This window comes from Phlebotomus argentipes, unplaced genomic scaffold, assembly GCF_947086385.1.
Source record: "Phlebotomus argentipes unplaced genomic scaffold, Phlebotomus argentipes genome assembly scaffold_18, whole genome shotgun sequence".
Lineage (NCBI taxonomy): Eukaryota > Metazoa > Arthropoda > Insecta > Diptera > Psychodidae > Phlebotomus > Phlebotomus argentipes.
This window is the reverse complement of record NW_026776177.1, coordinates 3,736,700-3,756,660: the sequence shown is the minus strand read 5'-3', so window position 1 is coordinate 3,756,660 and position 19,961 is coordinate 3,736,700. Positions and strand designations below refer to the sequence as shown.

Below are 19,961 nucleotides of genomic sequence, written 5' to 3'. Positions count from 1 at the left end.
CTCGACCAAAGCTCTGCCGCCAAGAGGAAAAAACGACATCATTTTTCTCGCTTTCAAGTGCAAAATATAAACATTATAATGCTATATAAGCAGAAGAGGAGTTCATTAACATTAGAGGAACACATAGCAAAACTCAATATAGTATTTAAAAGATTATTATGTGTGACAACACACATTACATGAAAATGATTGCAAGGGCATTTGAATTAAGACTCGAATAGCATATTCAAGTGTAAAGTAAGATGCACAGTCGCTGCATAAAACACGCAGCAAATGTGACATTAGACACTAAGTCAAGATAGTAAACGCGCGAGGCGCGATAAAGACATAATTGTCATAGAAGAAGTTTGTTTTTGGTTAACTGCAACGGCATTTTGATAAAAAATAAATCATCAAGATTTAAATTAAAGGGAGGAAACCTCCATTAGATCATTAATAAGCGACAAGACGCTTTGTCGCACGTAGAAATGTGACTATTAGATTAGATAAGTTGCAAAGGCATTTGAATAATAATAATAACGGAGGAAACCTCCAGTAATCGCCCAGATCGTGAGCATTAATATTCCTCAAATATCAAATGACTGTCATCATTTTTCCATATAGAGTATTAAATAAATTTCAGGAAGTGAACTAACAATCTAAATAAGTAATAATATATGTAAAAAAGTGGCATTCTTCAGACTTAACTCAAATATTCACTGACTTCATTCTTAGCTTCTATATTAACATCTAAATCGCCTACCTTAATCACTCTCGCTTTAGCAGAACATGTCCTCTCGATCGGCACCGATGCCATCTGTCCCGTCCTCCAGATTGCTGAAGAGCAGGAAGTGCGACGGTCGGTGGATTTCGTGGTAGAACTCCTTCGGATTCGCCAACTGGAGTTCATACTTCATGTTGGCATCGTGTCGAACACCCATAAAGTTGTAATTCCAGCTGCCCTGCGCCGGCACCATGAAGAATCCCAGGAACTTGTTGGATAGCAGCATCTGGACGCGTTCATAGTGACTGGGCAGATATCCCTTCGGATTGTTGCCCTTGTCTGTGTTCTTTGCGCCCCACTCAAAGCCCGACGGCGTGAGTTTGTACGCCGTGAGTGAACACGAACCAGGCGTGAATGAGCACGTGATGATAATTGTCTTCTCACCATCCCACGTTGGATTCTCTGACATCACCTTGGCATGCGTAGTGATGTCCTGCGGCGACAACTGTGGTAACTCATTGGGCTGCGTGTGAATCCATCCCAACGGCTCCATGTCGCGCAAATACTGATGCGATGGCAACTGATTGGGCAGATTGATCGTCTGATGTGTTCCCCATTGTGGTGGCATCACAATGCATCTGATCTCCTTCACTTGCGGATTATCCGGTGGTGAGACGCCATAGAGATATCCAGCAATTTGTGCCCTCAAGTCAGATATCGTGACAAACTTCTTCAGCACATTCTTCGGCAGAATATACGTGTAGCCCGTCTCCTTGATGTCATCCGAACTCACGTAGATATGATTCGTCCTGAGATGAAGATTTGTCGCCGAAATCGCCCTCACGCGCCACTCAGTCTTCGAACTGAACGTTTGCGTTTCATAGTTTGACGTTGTCGATGTGATAATTTCATCACCGTGTTTATTTGTCGTTCTCGTTGTTGTTGCCGTCAATTGACTCTGTTCCTTCGTCTGCTTCTCAATCTCCGCTATTTGTTGTCTCTGTGCAGATGGAGCAGAAATCTCCATGCCCAGAATGATATCTCTAATCTCCGATTGTGTCAATGATGCCACATTCACATTATTCTTCTTGCCATAATCCGCCAAAATGAGATCCTTCAGCTGAATCTCCACTTTTATCCACTCTTCATCCGTCAATGTTGGCCAAATGTGATGTGCTTCTGTGATTGTTGTCTTATCAGGCTTCAAAATCACTTTTGTACGTTCCGTGTTGACATGAAGTGCACGCAGAATGAGAATCAATCGTGAGAAAGCAGTGTATGATGAGATAGTCTTCAGCCAATCATCATAGAGATTGAATAAAACCATTTGAGGTTCTGTCGCCTTGAGAATCAAATCGCCAAACTTCTCCACTTTCAGACACGCCTGGAAGGGTAACTGAAGCTCAGAACCTGCAAAATACAGACGTGAAAATATTAATTATCATATCATTCAAGCTAATTTCATGAATTTTCAACTCACCCTTGATGACAATGTTGGGAAAATCTAGCAAATGCACTTCCAGTGGATCCAACATGCCTTTCCTCGTCACGATAATCTGCTTCGGTTGCTCCTCAACTGGCAACGATCGAATAAGAGCTGCCACTTCTTCAGCCGTCTTCCACTTCGCTAACTGTCCAAGACGCTTCTGTCCAGCCCACACAGAAGTATGAATGATCTTCAAGAAGAGTTGTCCTGTGCGCGGATTGAAGATGAAAATCGCCCCATTAATGGGCTTTGTGGTCAAATTACCCTCGAAAGTCTTGTGAATTGTGACTCTGTAGACATTTGTGTCATCAACAAACCAGATGATTTGATTGGAAAACAATTCTCCGTAGTTTTGCGAAGACAAATAGGGTTCAGTTGGTTCTGAACTGTACAATTGCAGTGCCTTTCGGATTCTCTCTCTCAACACATACAAGGCCGGATTTGCCTTCATGATCTTCGACATGGCTTGTTGAATCAGTGGCTTGCATCCGGGGAACCAATTGCCAAAGGCCGAGTGGAGATTGTAGGCCAAATCAATGGCGATCAGGACACCAGTTGGCGATGGATAGATTGACATGTTATCAGTTGTATAGTCAAGAAACTTCGCTCTTGCATATCGTTCAATATCATGCGAATCATAGTCACCCCATCGCAATTGTACGTCAATCCAGTACTTTTGTGTTGTCGTGTTGTCCATCGTGTCCTTCGTGTCGGCCAACAGAGATGGTCTGGAGACATTCCACTTGTACGCCGGGAAGAGGAGAATGTCAGCGCATGAGGAGTTCATCTTGTATGACTTCCTCGGGTGAATAGTCTCCTTCTGCACCGTCTCAATCTCCAACGCGTCCAACTCTTGATCAAACACTTGACACAAATCCATCACAATCGACTCATGAATCTTCTGCCACAAGTGAGCTCTGAAGATCTGAATCAGTGAGATTTTTAGCGTGGGAATCTTGCCGTGCATGAAAATTCCCGTGAGATCCAGTTGCACCTGGAATCCCACGTACACATTGGCTCTGTTGATCGTCGGCGACCACCAGAGTGTGAATCTTCTGTTGGGAATCTGATTGAGACCCGATCTCTGGGCATTTGTCAGCTTCTTATACTTCATCGACTCCTCAAAACCCGACGCCTTCTCCCAGAACAAACCCTCCCACGTGGGAAAGTACGTTCCCTTGAACAGTGTGTGCTCCAGAATGCCTTCAACCCCACCCAACGCCTGAATCATGTCCGTGCGATAATTATTCAAATTCCACAACTTCCCGTCGTGCCTCTGATGCGTCCACCAGAAGGGATTCTGCTTCAGCACTTGGAATTGCTTGAACTCCGTCCGGATTCGCCAGCCTTTGTCATACGCCAGTGTGTGTCTGTCCTTCTGGAACAGCGTATTGATTCTCGGTATTCCTCTGTCCCAACTATCCTCCAGATCCTCAAGTGTCAATCGACGATTCTGAGCATTTGCCTCTTGTCTCTTCAGCGCATATTCCGCCCACACACGCTGCGAATCGATAAATTCACTCTCCCACGGTTGAATGTAGCGATAGAGATTGGGAATCAGTTGATCCTCATCGTGAGACATTCCCGAGCGGAAATGCGTGATGCCAACATCAGTTTGCTTTGACCATCTCAAGTCAGATTGTGGAATAAGCACGTGACCCATGCTCAACATTCCCAATCCGCCCAACTCTTTGGGCGTGTAAAACACCACAGGCGGGAATCTCGAGGGCATCTTTGAATTCAATCCAATCTTAATTCGCGTCTGAATCTTATTCTCACACTTCACCAGCAAATCCAGCAATTCTTGCGTATTCACAACAGCTTCTCTGAAGTATGTCATCAATCCAATCAGTGCTGTATTCCACTTGTTCACGATTTTGGTGAATGTTGTGCTGCCGGAAGCCATCAAAATCTGTCGCACACGATTGTGGAATCGTCCCAGACTCTCATCATCCACTCTGAGGAAGCATTGAGCTGTTCTCTCCTTCGTCACTTCATTCTGCAAATTCCACACGCCATCCCGATGCGTAAACTCTTCATGTTGTGTGCGACATTTAGGCAAAATGCGACACTCAAATCCACTCATGTTGAACAACAAATTCGGATTGTCCTTCGAATAGACAGACACAAAAGTATTCTCCCAATTGATGGTCGTCACAGATCTGGGCAGACGATTCTTGATGTCCCAATAGACAGCTCTGCCCAAATTCACATCGTGCTTCATCAGACGCATCCTTGCATCGCGTGGCCAACACTTCTTGTTGTTATAACCCACAATGTTCTCATTATTGGGATCCGGATGTTCAGTCAAGTAGCGCTGAATGAGATCTTTGGCCTCCTCAGCAGTAAATCTGCACAAAACAAAAGGTTAAGTACAGACAAAGTGAAAATAAATCTCGGAAACTCACCTAAAGAACAAATGGATGCGATCGACATAGCGACAATAGAGCCTGATCGGATGGCACGTCTCAATCTTCGTGTCCTGGAAGGTGAGGAAGTCATTGGGCATCTGTGGTGGTCCTGCCATTTCGCTGGCTCTCTGCAATCCCAGCGCCAGGAGATCCAACACCAATCCATAGTACTGGGCGATGAAAGAGGCAAACTGCAGTCCTCTTATTATACCATAACTGTTTGTGTGATTCATATCCTTGTAGTTAATCACCACATTATTCTTCGCCGTCATGTAATCAGCAATATTGTGATCGACAATCAATCTCAGCAGTCTGTTGAGCAGTGTCAAGTCAATCTTCTCATAGAGCTTCTCAAAGCGTGACTCAAGCAACACATTGCATTCACCCTCGGACACATCCCAGACTTCATGCAGATTGTTAATGCCTTGACACCACTTGTAGACAAGAAGTGGCGGCGGTTCTGTGTCACTTGGCTTCACCCACGGCGGAAAGAGACGCCTCTTGTCCGCCTCATACCACAGATACTGATCCAAATAGGCATCAGTGATCTTCTCCAGTGGCTCCACATCATACACAGGAATCAGATGACTGTAGAGATCCATAAACTCAATTCCCACCTCCTTGAATGCTCGCTGCGTCAGCAAATGACGCTTAATTCTGGACAAGGCTTCGTGGGGATTATCGTAAGCCTGCTCAATGAGTCCCAACTCTTCCCTCTGACTCTGATTCAGTCGAGACTTCACACTGTACGCCTCCTTGAGACGCTCCAGCGCCAAGATGAGCAACTTCGTGTCATGCTTGTATGAAAGCGGTGGGAATGGAATTGGGGCGAAGCGCCTGGACTCCAGCCAATGGACAGTTGTCGTGTAGATCGCCACTGCCTCCTCAGGCGAAATATACGGTCCATCTTTCAAGTAATTGTGCTGTCTCTCCTGCTCAGCCTTCAAGTACAACCTCGTCAATCTTCCCAAATTCTTCTTACACACTGTCTTATCCACTGTTGCTCCCCTCCTGATCCTCTCCCGATTGTAGTGCGCAGTGTTTGTCCACCAATCTGCCTTCATCTTCACATATCTGCAAAGAAAACACAAAATTGTAGAGCAAAACAAAGACAAAAATGAAGTTTCTTCATACCTTAGAATCATATTCTCAATTGGAATTGGCAATCCTGGCACTTTCCACGGGATATTTGCCTTCCAGCATCGCCAAGCCTCTGACAGATGCTGCAGAATTGTCCTGGCCTTGTTCTGCTTGATCCCCTCCGGCATCATGTCCACAATATCGTGCATCACCGACGCTCTCAATTCCAGATCAAAGTGTGACTCCACACGCTGCTTCGTCACCGTCTTTGCGATGCCCTTCGAGTGTCTTCCCTCAAATTGACGACTCAGCAAATTGCCCAGCCAGCGTTCCAACAGTGGCGTAATTCCGCGCATAAAGAACAACCACACACGCCATCCTGGCGCCCAGAAGCCACATCCTGGGCCTTTTCCCACAGGACCCGTGTTGAATCGATAGTAAATCAAATGTTTCAGATCCTTACACATCCTAATCTGCCTCATCAGCTTGTACTTGTATCTGTACATGCCCGTCAATTGTCCCACATGGGCAAAAATGTACTGCAAACCATCTGCCAACTGGAATGCATCGACATTATTCAATCTGTACTGCACATGTGAATCAATAATCAACTTTGTGAGTCTCAAAATCTCACGACACAAATGGAAAGCATTTCCGAAGCGACTCTTCTTTCGCTCCTTCGTTGTGAGTGTCTTCACTGGCTTCAGATTGAAATTGTAATCCAAATGGAGATAATTCAGATTCTTCCTGTGAATCAGCAGATTAAGCATATTGTAACCTTGACGACACACTTGCAATCCCGCCTCAACCCAATCAAGTGTCGTGGTTTGGAAGAATTTGGTCGCCTTGAAGGATCTGAAGAGATAACGCTTCTTCTGTGGCTTCGGACGACGATGCTTCAGTGCATTCAACACATAATACTTGAGCAACTTCTGATAACTCACGCGCACCTTCACCGAATGCCCTGGCGGACAGTGTTCTTTGTACCATCCCTTCACCAGGGGAATATCAATCGCCCTCCTGGTGCGTCCGGAGCGCATGTTGAAGGGCCTGGGAGCCCACAGCAAGGATATCCCATTGGCTGTGTTGTCAGTGTACAGCGGAGTGTCCTGCAGGAATGGCTGAACATCTTCCGGCAGCAAATACTCCTCATCATCCTCCGGCAGAGGCTCGATAAACTTCACAGAGTGACGATGGGAAATTGGATTGATCAGCGGATCGAAGTAGAAGGCAGGAAGATCAGGATCTTCTGTCTTGATGAACACCACATTTGGTGCATGATACCTGAAGAAGGCAAACTTCTTTAAGCCAATTGTCAGCAAGTGTTCATTGAAGAATTATTGAATTTAAGACAAAAATTGTATGCCATGCTTAATTATCGACTAGAGAAATGAAGCTATCAATAAACACCACATGACAAACCGTCTAAGAGCGATCTTCTTGCAGATTTATTTGTATCATTTTTTCTATATGTATTTCAGGAACACACTCAATTGGCGTGCCTTAACATATAAAATCAATACAAACTGACCGCGAAGAAGATCATTAATCTACCACATTTGATTTATATTCAGTGTACAAAGTAATTTATGTACTAAATATTGTGCTAAATGTGGAAATTGAAGAGAAAAACAGTCAGAAATACATCAACTCACCATGAAAGATGCACAAAATGCGGCATATTGTTGTACAAATAGGGAAATGCGATGCGATATTCCGTCCTAATCGGTTGTCTGATGATAATCTTATTGATGTCATTGAATTCATTCCAATCGTCATCGCCAACATTGTGATCCTTGATCAGTGGCTCAAATTTGGGGCCTCCCGGAATGGCCATGTTCAGCGCCTTGGCGGTGAAGAAGCTCTTCGGATCGAAGAGATAGAAGAAGTTCTCATCCACCAAATCTGTGAGCAATTGATTGGCCAGGCGATAGAGTGTGGCCATTTGGGGCAGCGTGAGGTTCCACTTACGATAAGTCGAGCCATTGACGTGCCTGCAAAACACACATACACAAGAAATCAACACAAATCCTTTTGAAATATTACTCTAAAAGGACTCACTGTGTTCCGAGCAGAGCTTTGTGGTCATAGAACCAATCGTGAATGCTCCCATCCTCATCGGCGTCCAGTTCAATCTGTATGGCCTCCAGCGGCTCCACGTCCAGCACATTGTCCGCATAGTCGAGCGGCGGCTCCTCGTCGTCAAACGGCGGGAAGCGCATCCGCTTGAAGTGGCGACGATCGCGCTTCTCGCGCCTCATCATGATCCACATCGTGCCCCACTGAGCGATGTACACTGGCTCAATCACCCACGGAATCTCATTGACGAACGTTATGGCGCCCGTGATGTGATACAGCACCGGCACATCCCTGATCTGCTCCCACGGCATCGGCATGTTCTCCAGCAGCTTCATCACGGCGTGCGGCATGTACTTCAGCGCCCCGAGATACACTCTCTTGTCGTGTCTGTACTTGCGACTCGTCATGTCGCCGTGATCCCTGATTATCTTCCGGATGTGCTCCGGCGGCATGTCCTCCTTCTGCGCATCCACGAAGCCAAACTTGCGCTTCTCCGCGAATCGCTTCGACTGCAATTGCTGCCACTTCTGTGACTTCTCCAGCAGCTTCTCCTCCGTCATCACGTCAACCTTCTGTGGCGGCGGAACTGAGATCTTGGGCGGCAGAGCGGCGCCCGGAGCGATTCCTGGCGGCGCCTGTTGTGGCATCTGACTGCCAGGCGGCATTTGCTGGGCATTGAAAGCCTGCTGCTGAGCATGAACGGCAGCAAAAGCCTGCTGTTGAGCCATCAACTGCGCCGCCCATGAATTTGGCGGTATCATATACGGCGGAAGAGCCATTATGACTCTGTGTTCTCACTCTGCAAAGATATATCGCAGAAAAATAAACACTAACAATAAATTCTAATCACAAATATCAAATTTCTCAGAGTAAATAAACAACAAAGCCACAAAGTAAGAGATTTTTTATCAATAAGTGTTCTTTATCCATTCTTCACTCTACTCAACGACATCCCAAAACCACCCTGAGATCCTGATCGTCCTCGAGTGTCAAGCGACATCTATGCCAAAGGAAAGTCGCATTACAATTTTTTTGCTACTTGGAGTTTTCCAAAAAATTTACCCATTTTTTCAAGTGCATTCCGAGAATAAGCAACAACAATGGCGGCCCTTCAAGGATTGATGCATTCTTAGAGGCCATTTTTTGCCCTATATTTGGCAACTTTGCCTCAAGTTATGATTTAATTCTGCACGCGAAATATTCCCCCTTGCACATAATTCACAGAGCGTCTTTTTCCACCCTATTTTTGCGTCTATTTCTCAGCATAAATTGCCTAAAACACGGGCAATCCCAAGCCGGACGCCATTTTACTTTATGGAAAATTCCTCCCAGAAAATTGCATTTTACAGCCAAAGAATACAACAGAGCTACATGGAAAGCACCAAAAAAGACTCAGTAAGCATGTATTTAACGAAATTTGATAATAAATTTGTAGAAATACACAAAATGTAGGAGATATTGTAAACGTTTAGCGTGGCTTCATAACCAATCCCAACGTGACCCAATATTTCACCCATTTTCCCCCCTTATTCACACATATTTCTGCAATATAGCAATGAAAATACCTTATGCTTGTTGTTCTTTCACCTCTGTGTCACACTTTTGGCGAAAATTCACAATAAAACTATGCAAGATTGCACATTTTATCAGAGCTGATGCTTCGCTTCTGAGCGCTGTGACAAAACTACGCCGCATCGAGCCGCATCTGCACCAACATGGCGCCAACAATGCCGAAACTCGTCGAAGGCGGCCGCCATGTTGGCAGCCTTGCGCGCAGTGACAGTCCGAGATTGGCCTTTTCGCCCCCAGACATGGACAATTGAAGGAATTTTATCGTCTGTTTATGTGGCTTAGCGTATGAAATCACTCGTGAAAATTGTGCTGCATTAATCAGTAAGCCCACCGCTTCATGTTTGGTTCATTTATTTGCGCCCTGCTGTTTCGGTGCCGCGCCCACTCGTGAGGGAGAAATTTCTGTGTGCGTAGCACTTTCGGCCCGTCCGGCCAGCTTTCTCGTCCCAGAGCCACTCCAGGCGAGGACTTCCCGACTGATCTGGGACACCAGGTGGATCCCAGGACGGGGATAGTGGCCATGGATATTCTGGACATTGACGAGATACTCAAGGATGATTCATTCTGGTGCGTTTGCTCTCTTCCGGAATCGATACGGAAGTGCAATTTCTCACGGATGTGTTTTGTTTGATCTCTTTGTGCTCTGCAGCAATCTCACGGCTGACCAGAAAATGGATGACTCCATCACCAGCATCCTGCAGCAGTGGAAGCAGAATGAAGCCGCTCTGGGGACCAAAGGTGAGGCGAATTCACTTCACTCTCGCCTTCAATTCTCGGCATCTTTATTCAATCAATTCACTCAATTCCATATTCATTTGCTTGCTAATCCCGTGAATCTCTTTGATTTCTCGTGATTCTTGTTTTTTCTCTTGATGGCAAGAGAGCAGTTGATGAATTTTTGGATAAAACTGACCCACAAAAGATCTTTTTTGCGTTTCCAATTGACAACAATTCCCATTGATTCATCCAGGAGGGACCAAATTGGTGGACACTCGCACGTTCACGCGGCCGAAGAAGCGCGGCATGGACAGTGATCACGATCCACCAACGCCGGGGATCAATTTGCAAGTTGGTGGCCTTGTGACGAGCATGCGGAGAAGTCTGATTGGCGAAACATCGCCGCCCAGCTCTTTCTGCTCATCCGTGGACTCGATGAACGAGGAGATGCTGAACAGCCTGATCAACAGCGGAGACTTCAACAATGTAAGCTTCTTCATGGAGAACATGGACGATTCGGCCAACATCAACTTCAACGGCTACAAGCTGGAGGATGTGATCAGAGACAGGCAATTCCTGGACACACTGACACTCAGTGAAGATCAGACGTTCTCCAAGGACGCCAGCATTGCGCGCACGGACGATCTTGGGCTGTCGAATGACTCGTCGGACAGCAATCCATTGATCAACATCACAATGAAGCTGAATCCGCAGTTTGAGGGCACATTTGTGGCTGGCGAAGGGAAGAACACGACTTTCGACGTTTCTAATGAAATTCTTGGCGCTCAGGCGATTGCAAGTGAGACATTTAACTTGATGGGCGACACCACGATTGAGAATCCTGTGAATAACGTGACGTTCGACTGTGAAGCACAGAAGAATGGCACATTTGTGAAGAATAACTTGAATGACGAGACGTTCATTGAGAAGAAAGTGGATCAACCGGAGAAGAAAACAACGCCAGATTCCGCAGAATGTGAGTTAAAATGAATTGATAGTGAATTTTGAGTGTATTTATGAGCTTCTGATTTCAGGGCTTTATCAATCCACGCCGCTGAAGAACTCCAGATCAAAAGAGAATCACAGAAAGATCAATTTGTCGCCGATAAAGTGTGGCTTGAACACCAGCAAAGAGGGGAATTTCGAGAAGTATCTTCAGGAGGCGACAAATCAGGCTTTCACGCCGGACAGAATGTTGGAAAAGGCGCCTTTTGAGGACAGTCCGGAGGATGAAGTTGTGGAGTTGCGTCGTCTGCCGATTCCCATTAATCTGCTGCGCGAGGATGAGCGTCAATCGCTGAAGAACTTCGAGGAGTACGAGAAGACACTGATGCAAGACGCTGGCGAGCATGAGAAGGAGTTTGAGGATGTTCTGGGCCGATTCGCGGCGTTGGAGATTAGGCAGAGCAATGAGAAGATGCGACAGAGTCTGGACAGCATCAAGAAGAGGCATTCGCTGGTGAATCTGGAGAAGCAGCAAGAGGAGGCGGCCAAGATGGACAGCAACAAGTTGTCGGAGTCCATGAGCAAGAGTCGACGGCTTCTCAGGCGCAGTCGAATCTACGATGACATGAATCACAGTCCGGATGGCGAGAGGAATCAGGAATCGACGGTGGCGGAGGAAGTGGTGGAAAAGTCTCCGGTTAAAGGCAACAGGGACAGATTCAAGACCATCCGGATCGTCAGGCCGCTGGATCAGAACAGTCCTCATCTCCCCGATGCCGGCGACACGACAATCACTGTGGATGTGGAGCCGCAGCCGCCGGAGAAACAGCCGGAATTCAAGAAGCCAACGGCGCCAGTGAGAAACATCCCGAAGCTCAGGTTCTTCAAGAGCGCTCTGGCGAAGCCAATGTCGCAGCAGAAGTTCAACTCAGCTGACGATCTGCTGGACGCCAACGAGCAGCCGCCGCCCAGGGGCCCGCAATCCCTCAAAAGCCCCATGGGCGTCAAGTCCAAGTCCATCCACAATCTCATGTCGGGACAGCGCAGCCTCGCGATGGCCGGCAATCACAGTGATTTCAAGTCCAGCGCCGATGGATTGAACAAGAGTCAACCGAATAGTGTGAGTGTTTATTTATGCATTCTCGCTTTTTCTGCGTCCGTGAGTTGAAATCATTAAGAAAGCAACACACAATGATTCGTGGGCAGTGGAAGTAAAAGTGATAATTTTTCGTTTATGACGCGACTTTTGAGGACGCAAAAACACGCTCACTTTAATGGATTTAACTTCGATCTTCCAATGTAAAGCAGAGTTGATAAATTGGTAGATAAGAAATCAACTCAATTGATCATTTTCTCTTCTTCTTCTTTTCAGAATTTATCCTTAGCGCCTTCCTCGAAATTCGGGAAATCCAATCAATCGCTGGGTCGACTGTCTTCCAAACAGCCCGCGTCTGATGCCGAACGATATGTGAGTATTTTTAAGCAATATTATTAACTTTTCACCACATTTCCGTTAGCGTCTTATATTTTCAAATTCAACAATGCCCAAAAATCTCGTCGAAAGTCGCGCTCGTCGCGCTTGTCAATCGACATAACCTCACAAAGTTGTTAGAGTTTTCTTGGGTCTCTTGAGGGAAAATACTGTTTTACTGCGTGTGGAAAATATGGGCACTGATCTTGTGTGTTGTCCCTATGATAAGAATCACTGGCTTTCCCCACTTCGTATGCCTCAGCACTTGCTGAAGTGCAAAAAGACGTACACTGGAAGGCAGCTTGTGACGTGCGAATACAATGCTCTGCACTTAGTGTTGCCGGAAAAGCTGGAGGAGCATTACGAGACGTGTGTGGATTTCAGGCGAAGGGTGAAGAAGGACGGCAATGATGTATTTCTGGAGAAAGTTACTGAACCATTTGAATCCAGGGGATAATTAAGGCTTTTAAGACAAGATCAAAGTTGACAAGAGAAGAAATGTAGAGACAATTTTGGAGGTGTTTTCCTGACAATTATTGCTAATATTTTGCTTGTTTTCCACAGAAAATCGATACACGAACAATAGTGAGGAATAATCAAGGCGAGAACACGAGCACAGCGATCATGAGGAATAATCCAAAGCGACTGGGATTGGTCAGACCGTCGTCCGGATACTACAGCTACTCGGTCAGGCGGAATGACTCGGACACGGAGTCCGGAAGATACTCACCACAAGTGAGCAATTCATCAGGCTCTCTAAGCGGTGCCAATTTGTAAAACTTCTGTCCTCTTGCAGAGTCTGTCTTCGTCGAGTGCCAGCTCGAAGGGAAGTCTCCACGTTCCGGAGGCGCAGCACAGCAATCCGGACGCCACCTTTGACTCCCATCAGACCTACAATTCCCTGCAGCCGGACAAGCGTTCGGCCAGTGCGATGTCTAAAGTGCCTCGACCGTCGGGATTACGCATGCCGTCGAACTTCCGGACGGGCGGCGGTGCTTCGGCGCTCCCGCGACCGTCCGGCATTCCGAGGAGGTAAAGAAGAAAAGTAGCAGCAGCATTCTGGATTATTCCCCATGGTCAGCCGGTAGTGCCGGATAAAATACATTTCTCTCGCCTTAATCACTTATGCGAAATCTTTTTTTCTTTACGATTAAGCAAAATGGATTCTTATGTTTTTTGTAATATGTATTTTCTAAAAGAACTGAAGAGTCTGTAGTGGAAATAGAAACAATTTGTTTCATAGATTATCATGGTGTGTTTTTGCTTGGTTTTTGAAATTCGATCCAAAATCTCGAGAAATTTCAAGATCGTCAGCAAATTTTTCAAATTTCCTTGGGAAGTGTGTCTCGGCTAACTTCCAGTTTGTCGCTCTTTGTCAACAGCAGCGCTGTGCGGCTCAAGGGCGCAACATGAAAAGTGAGGTAATGTTTCTTCAGCTGATGGAATCTAATTGGAGATTCGCAAAGTTTCTCTCTGATTCACGCTTTTGGTCGACAAAACAACCATCATAAGTGGACTTTGACCGGCCAGTCTCACTACCGCGGTGTGATATTTGCCCCGTGACTTGTGAAATAGCGGCTCTGGGTGAATAAAATGCACCTGTAGAGCTGCGAATCCGTTGACTTTTGCTGGAATGCCGTGCCGTGAAGACGCGCGTGTGTGGAGAATTTGCTCGTGAAAAACAGAAAAACAGTGTGGAAAACTCAAGGGTGTTTAACTGAGGTAAATAGAGTGTTTTTTTTCCCACCTGTTCATGGCGAGAGAAAAAGTTGAGAGAGCGAAAAAAGCGTGCTCGATAAGATTATCGCGGTGAGACTGTCAGTTGGAAGAGAGAGTTTGACGAGTGAAGGAGAGCAAATCATGTGGAAATCCGCGGAAGAAAGTCTGGCCAGAGAGATTTTCCGCAAGTCCAAGGCCTCGTCAAACGGTGAGGCTATCAAGGATGTGCGTGAGAACAGCAAAAAGGTGAGACAGAGCGGAGAAATGTGTGGAGAAGCGGAGTTGTTTATGCTTGTTTCAATCTCCCTTCAAGGCTACGAAGGTGCGAATTGAGGTGCCCTGGGGTCACATTGCGGGCAAATGGTGGGGCCCCAAGAACACTCGGCCCATCCTGTGCATTCACGGCTGGCAGGACAACATCGGCACCTTCGACACGCTCATTCCGCTGCTGCCGTCCGAATTCGGCTATCTGGCAATCGATCTTCCCGGCCACGGATTCTCCTCGCCTTTTCCGCACGGCATGAGCTACACAGCTTACGACTACCTGTGGATCATCCGGCGCATCCAGGAGATTTACGAGTGGGAGAAGATCTCCATTCTCGCACATTCCCTCGGCGCGCTGCTCACTTTCGTCTACGCGGGCTTATTTCCGGACAAAGTGGACTTTGTCATCGCCCTGGACGCACTCAAGCCCAAGATAATGCCCGATATTGTGGACTACCTGCAGACAATGCTCACGAATGTGGCCATCGAGGACGAGAGGAATCTCGATCCCAGCGAACCGCCGAGCTACTCCTTCGATCAGCTCGTCGATCGCCTCCACATCGGCACTTACAAGTCCGTCTCGCCCGATTACTGCCCGTACATCCTCAGCCGTGGCGTGCGGAAGTCCACAAAGTACCCGGACAAGTACTACTTCAACCGCGACGGTCGCCTCAAGTACTTCAAGCACCTCCTGATCAGCCAGGAGAGCTGCCTTCTGCTGGCCAGACGCATCGACATTCCCTACATGTTCATTCGCGCCGAGCAGTCCGTGGTGAAGTTCTGGGAGGAGGAGAAGTACCTCCTGGAGGTCATTGAGGAGCTGAAGAAGTGCAATCCGCAGTTCGTGATGCACCAAGTCAAGGGCAGACATCACGTTCACCTCACAAATCCCACGGCAATCAGTGGAATCCTGTCGGATTTCATCCGAAAGCACGGCCAGAACGACCGGAAGACCAAAAGCAAGCTCTGAGCGCGCAGTATTTAAGCATTTTAGCACATGGACACGGGATGAAGACTCCAATTAAGCCACTAATTGGGAATTATTACGCAATTCTCTGCACTCGCCAAGGTGTTTAGCTGAGAATAAAATCATTTATGGGTTTTGCCTGAAGAAAAACTGCCTCTTTTTCCCCATCTTCCCAAATCGTATCTCTTCCCTAAGCTCTTATTTGAAGTATATTTTGTGGACTATATTCGAGAAATTCAAGCGGTTGATAACAAATTTTGCGATAAGAATGCTATTCACGCAATTTCCTACTATTCATTTTCAGTGTCGCGCGATTACTTGGATTGGATGTTAACCTTTCGTCAGGCGTTGCGATCTGTGGGAGTCAAGCAGATCACATTGGCACGAACAATGGCGACGTCAGTGGAGCCCAAAGCCAACGGATTGCCCGAGAAGGAGGTAAAATTACTCTCAACTATTCCATTCTCCACACATTCCCAGCGAATAATCACCATGAAAAGTAATTTGCAAATCCATAAAACTATTCATAACGTTCAAAATACGGATTCTAACGCGTCGTTGCAACTTTACGTTCATAACATTTTAAATAAACTGTCAAGGATATGAATTCGTAAAAAGGCGTTGCAAGATTGCGAGTCTACGAAAATGGGGAATTTATTTATTTTTCAAAAGTTCATAGGATCATCAGATGTTATTCCCAGGAATCTCTGCTCTTCCGATTGTCTAATGTCGTGCGTTTCCGCATTTGCAGGCGCAGGAGTTCAGCTTCAGCGTCCCTTGGGGAAGCGTAGCCGGAAAATGGTGGGGCAACAGGAATACTCGTCCCATTCTGTGCCTCCACGGTTGGCAGGACAACGCCGGCTCCTTCGACACTCTCATTCCCCACCTGCCGCCGGAGTACAGCTACTTGGCGCTGGACTTGCCGGGCCACGGCCTGTCGTCGCGCCTCCCGGACGGCATCTTCTACAGCTGGCTGGACGTGTGCCAGGCGCTGCGCCTGCTGTCCGAGCAGGAGAAGTGGGACAAGATCTCCATTCTCGCGCACTCCATGAGTTCCCTCATCGGCTTCAGCTACAGCTCCGCCTTCCCGGACAAAGTCGACCTCATGATCGGCATCGACGCCCTCAAGCCGCACGTGCGCCCGGCCGAGAAGTACGCGCCGATGATTGAGAAGGGCTTCGAGGCATTCCTGCTGGCGGACAGGCGAAATCGCGAGGCCTCGGAGCCGCCTTGCTACTCATACGACGAAATGCTCGAGCGTCTGCACAAGGGCACAAATGGATCCGTGGAGAAGGAAGTGTGCCAGTATCTGCTGAAGCGCAACATCGCCCAGTCGAAGAGTGACCCAGAGAAGTTCTACTTCACGCGCGACAATCGCCTCAAAGGCTTCAGCTTCCAGACACTCTCCCAGGAGATCGCCATCGGCATGACGAAGCGCATCACGTGTCCCTACATGTTCATCAAGTGCACCAACTCCGTTTACTACGAGGACAAGAAGTACATCGACGAGATCATCGGCGTCTTCAAGGAGAACAACCCGAATTTCGAGTATCACACCATCGAAGGCAGACATCACGCTCATCTCAATGAACCTCACAAGTTTTCTGATCTTCTCACGCGCTTCATCAGGAAACACCGAATGCCCTAGAAGTATTTCTTAGTGTCTCGTCGCCCTAGTCAGACTCTTTGACTCAATAAACCTCCTTTTGTTGGTCACTTTGCAAACTTTGAGTATCCTTTAATTCCTGTCCACAAAATGTTAAAGCAGGAAGTAAATAAAATCTGTTATTCGAGTTTTACAGTGATTTAAATTGAGCTAAGCTCACAGCTTTTTTAGTGCTGAATAAAACAGAAATCCTTAAACATGAACAGAAAAGCCTTTGTCATTCTTTCCAGGATATCAAGAGTAGCCTTTATTGTCCACTGATCTCACACAGAACTCCTCAGTCGACGTCCATCCGGGCAGTCTTTGCCGGCGCGGCTGTCTTGAGACATTCCTGGTACGTCCACTTGGGGAAGACTCTCTTGTAGAGCTGCAGAAAGACAGTGTCGTAGGACTTCAGCTGGCCATCGAAGCGACACTTCATGTGGCCATGCGTGCCCAGACTCTCCCTGATGTGTCCCATCCTGCCGCACTTCGTCCTCAGCTGGATCGGCTTGTAGTAATTCACGTCCTCGGCATTGAAGAACATGAAGCGAATCACGGCAAAGTCCTTGTAGATCTTCAGCGGATGTCCACTCAAACGGACACGCTTCAGGACAACGCGTCCAGGATCACAGGACAGCACACTGCCGCCCGCCACGAGGGAGACACTCGAGTCAGGATTGGTGCGGAAGCACATCACCGTCGCCGGCGGATACTGAATCGGCGCATAGAAGCTCGCCACGATCACTTCATTCGGCCTGAAGAACTTCTCGAACTTGAACTTGTTGCCGTGCGTGTGCTCACTGAAGATGGGATTGGCGATGAAGCGCCTGTAGCCACACTGAATGATCATCCGCTCCTTGGACTCAATCGGCATCTCTGAGTCCGGCGTGCGACGCAGAATGCAATTCACCACAGACATCTTGTGCTCGTGCGGCAGCAATCCGTACACAATGAAGTTCTCCGTCTCCCGGCCAGTGGATCTGAAGGCCTCCCAGAGACTCTGCTCCACACCCTTGATGTGCACCGTGATGTACAATCCCGCCGGCACGCCCAGGACATTTTCCGCCTCGCGCACCTCAAAGCGCGCCCGATTCCTGAAGTTCTCGAAATTGTAGATTCTGCTGTAATCACTCGGCAGATTCTTACTCGCATCCCACGGGGATGTCCTGAAGGACTCCAGTCCGCGGTACTTTTGATATCGCAATCGCACAGGAATATCCTGAGGCGTGTCAATCTCATCTGGCCAGAGTTTATCCATTCGAGCCGCTTTCAGCTTGTCCAGACTGCGCTTCTCCTCCTCAAAATCCATGTCCTGATCATACTTCGCCTCATCAGACACGCCTTCCTCCTCAGTTATCTCATGATACTCTCCCTCTTCGCCACTCTGAGACTCCCCATCGCCTTCCATGTCTGCGTTTGAGTCCACTTCCGAGGCGCATGACATAAAATCTTCATCCTCTTCAGAATCCTCCTCCTCATCATCATCATCATCGTCATCCACTTCCTCCACGTCCGGAATCCATGCCGCAGTGTAACTATTCATGCCCACAGGGACTCTCTTGACAAGCCTCTTCGGCTTCTCCTCCTCCTCATTCACCTCCTCAGCTTCCTCCACCATTTCCGCCTCGTCAGACACATTCTCCCTGTCCAGAGGCGTCTGAATCTTCTCATCCGCCACAGCAAACACCTTTCTCGTCACCTCCTGATCCAAATTCCTCTTGTCAATCGGATATGGATCACTCATGACATCAATTTGAGCCATTTGGAAGTCTCCCAAGCCAGGAATGTACACCAATCTGTTGACATCCAGCGGCGTTCCTCGCAAATATCCAGTCACTTTCACCACTTCCTGCGAATATTCCACACTGTCAGCATAGAGATGAGGCCTGCACATCCTATTCTTCAGCTTTGTCTTCTTCTGAGCTCCAATCTTCCGCAGAAGATTCAAACCGTCAGAATTTGTGTCCAAAACCACGAGTTTCTGATCCGGAATCAACTTCTCCACAATCTTCTGTATCGATGACTTCATGGTGAGTTGCTTCTTGGGTGCTATTGACGCCAAGTCCTGCAGAGCGATGGTTGGCGTGGGAACACCCTGAGCCATGGCCATTTGGAAGATCCTCGAGCCCCATCTGTCCATGATTTCTCCCTCCGGATTGTTGGCTGAGATGAGGAAGACCGTCGTGTCGGCCACTTTCAGGTAATCCAGAGCGGTGAATTCATTGCCACATCCCACCGGAGGGATGATAAAAGAGAATCTCTGCTTGAAGCGCGGAATACTGTTGAATAAAGTCCAAATTTAATCACAAACTTTCCCTTTTCCATCATATTTACCAATCTTATTACCTCAAGTAAGTAATGCCAGAGGAGTTCTTGTACACCAAAGCTTCGGGATCACATTTCTCAAGAATGTCCAGAGCTGACCGGGGATCAATGCTCGCCTCCAGCGGCAAAAGACAGACCAGAAATGGAGCATATTCAGCAGTTCCCAATTGTCTTTTCTTATTCATTGTGTCCGTGCGCTTATTCTTCCTCAGCTGATTCGCCTGCTGACGCCGACTGTCTCTACTCATCACCCTGTCCATCTTCCTGGTCACGGCCTTCACGGAAGTCTTGCCTGAAAGCAGAAACTCAATAGTTTCTGGAGCCCCCAAAAAAGCAATTGCAAAGTGAGGTTACACACCTTTGTTAGCATTGTCCACTGCTGACTTCGAGCGATGTCTGCCCGTCTTGTGGGTCTTATTTGTCTGCTTGAGACTCCCATGGCGATGCCTGTGCTGCGTGTTACTCATCCTCACCCGTATTTTCAGCCAAAATCCGATAATAGCACAAGAGAAGCAATTCCACGTGAATTTGTTTTGCCACCGCTGACAATCACAATTCATTGACGGCAGAGGCG

At 47.4% G+C, this 19,961-nt stretch overlaps 5 protein-coding genes across 6 annotated transcripts; 3 read left to right on the top strand and 2 right to left on the bottom strand.

Moving 5' to 3' along the window:
* Positions 1-351: 351 nt before the first annotated feature.
* LOC132260021 (pre-mRNA-processing-splicing factor 8) lies at positions 352-9,408 on the bottom strand. 2 transcript variants are annotated; one of them, XM_059757921.1, is made up of 7 exons: positions 9,325-9,408; positions 7,742-8,558; positions 7,336-7,674; positions 5,735-6,964; positions 4,598-5,674; positions 2,184-4,540; positions 352-2,113 (listed from the first exon to the last, which is right to left on the bottom strand). In XM_059757921.1, exons 2-7 carry the CDS (start codon positions 8,536-8,538, stop codon positions 759-761), a joined length of 7,155 nt encoding a protein of 2,384 aa, XP_059613904.1. In that variant the 5' UTR covers positions 8,539-8,558; positions 9,325-9,408; the 3' UTR covers positions 352-758. The 2 variants fall into 2 exon arrangements, with proteins under 2 accessions (XP_059613904.1, XP_059613905.1); XM_059757922.1 differs by lacking the exon at positions 9,325-9,408 and having other exon boundaries at positions 7,742-8,562.
* A 131-nt stretch (positions 9,409-9,539) lies between these two features.
* On the top strand, positions 9,540-13,711 carry LOC132260925 (uncharacterized). The gene is made up of 7 exons (XM_059759326.1): positions 9,540-9,898; positions 9,981-10,069; positions 10,302-11,024; positions 11,083-12,113; positions 12,366-12,461; positions 13,029-13,199; positions 13,261-13,711. Exons 1-7 carry the CDS (start codon positions 9,852-9,854, stop codon positions 13,498-13,500), a joined length of 2,397 nt encoding a protein of 798 aa, XP_059615309.1. The 5' UTR covers positions 9,540-9,851; the 3' UTR covers positions 13,501-13,711.
* A 34-nt stretch (positions 13,712-13,745) lies between these two features.
* On the top strand, positions 13,746-17,139 carry LOC132260927 (probable serine hydrolase). Its single transcript, XM_059759328.1, has 3 exons — positions 13,746-14,186; positions 15,719-15,852; positions 16,166-17,139. The coding sequence occupies exons 2-3, from the start codon at positions 15,742-15,744 to the stop codon at positions 17,060-17,062; spliced, it is 1,008 nt and encodes a 335-aa protein (XP_059615311.1). The 5' UTR covers positions 13,746-14,186; positions 15,719-15,741; the 3' UTR covers positions 17,063-17,139.
* On the top strand, positions 14,180-15,707 carry LOC132260926 (probable serine hydrolase). The gene is made up of 2 exons (XM_059759327.1): positions 14,180-14,429; positions 14,497-15,707. Exons 1-2 carry the CDS (start codon positions 14,325-14,327, stop codon positions 15,415-15,417), a joined length of 1,026 nt encoding a protein of 341 aa, XP_059615310.1. The 5' UTR covers positions 14,180-14,324; the 3' UTR covers positions 15,418-15,707.
* Positions 17,140-17,300: 161 nt separating the features above from the next.
* On the bottom strand, positions 17,301-19,961 carry LOC132260924 (pre-rRNA-processing protein TSR1 homolog). Its single transcript, XM_059759325.1, has 3 exons — positions 19,746-19,961; positions 19,409-19,679; positions 17,301-19,341 (listed from the first exon to the last, which is right to left on the bottom strand). Exons 1-3 carry the CDS (start codon positions 19,945-19,947, stop codon positions 17,358-17,360), a joined length of 2,457 nt encoding a protein of 818 aa, XP_059615308.1. The 5' UTR covers positions 19,948-19,961; the 3' UTR covers positions 17,301-17,357.

Bases quoted from the DNA above. Each gene is read 5' to 3' on its own strand.
- LOC132260927 (XM_059759328.1), top strand. From the start codon at position 15,742: ATGTTAACCTTTCGTCAGGCGTTGCGATCTGTGGGAGTCAAGCAGATC. The intron at 15,853-16,165 runs GTAAAATTACTC...CCGCATTTGCAG, and splicing joins ACGGATTGCCCGAGAAGGAG to GCGCAGGAGTTCAGCTTCAG.
- LOC132260021 (XM_059757921.1), bottom strand. From the start codon at position 8,538: ATGGCTCTTCCGCCGTATATGATACCGCCAAATTCATGGGCGGCGCAG. The intron at 5,675-5,734 runs GTATGAAGAAAC...TTTTCTTTGCAG, and splicing joins ATTGAGAATATGATTCTAAG to ATATGTGAAGATGAAGGCAG. The intron at 2,114-2,183 runs GTGAGTTGAAAA...TGTATTTTGCAG, and splicing joins TCCCAACATTGTCATCAAGG to GTTCTGAGCTTCAGTTACCC.
- LOC132260926 (XM_059759327.1), top strand. From the start codon at position 14,325: ATGTGGAAATCCGCGGAAGAAAGTCTGGCCAGAGAGATTTTCCGCAAG. The intron at 14,430-14,496 runs GTGAGACAGAGC...TCTCCCTTCAAG, and splicing joins TGCGTGAGAACAGCAAAAAG to GCTACGAAGGTGCGAATTGA.
- LOC132260924 (XM_059759325.1), bottom strand. From the start codon at position 19,947: ATGAATTGTGATTGTCAGCGGTGGCAAAACAAATTCACGTGGAATTGC. The intron at 19,680-19,745 runs GTGTGTAACCTC...TTCTGCTTTCAG, and splicing joins AGTGGACAATGCTAACAAAG to GCAAGACTTCCGTGAAGGCC. The intron at 19,342-19,408 runs GTAATAAGATTG...TTTATTCAACAG, and splicing joins TCTGGCATTACTTACTTGAG to TATTCCGCGCTTCAAGCAGA.
- LOC132260925 (XM_059759326.1), top strand. From the start codon at position 9,852: ATGGATATTCTGGACATTGACGAGATACTCAAGGATGATTCATTCTG. The intron at 11,025-11,082 runs GTGAGTTAAAAT...TTCTGATTTCAG, and splicing joins AACGCCAGATTCCGCAGAAT to GGCTTTATCAATCCACGCCG. The intron at 12,114-12,365 runs GTGAGTGTTTAT...TCTTCTTTTCAG, and splicing joins ACAAGAGTCAACCGAATAGT to AATTTATCCTTAGCGCCTTC.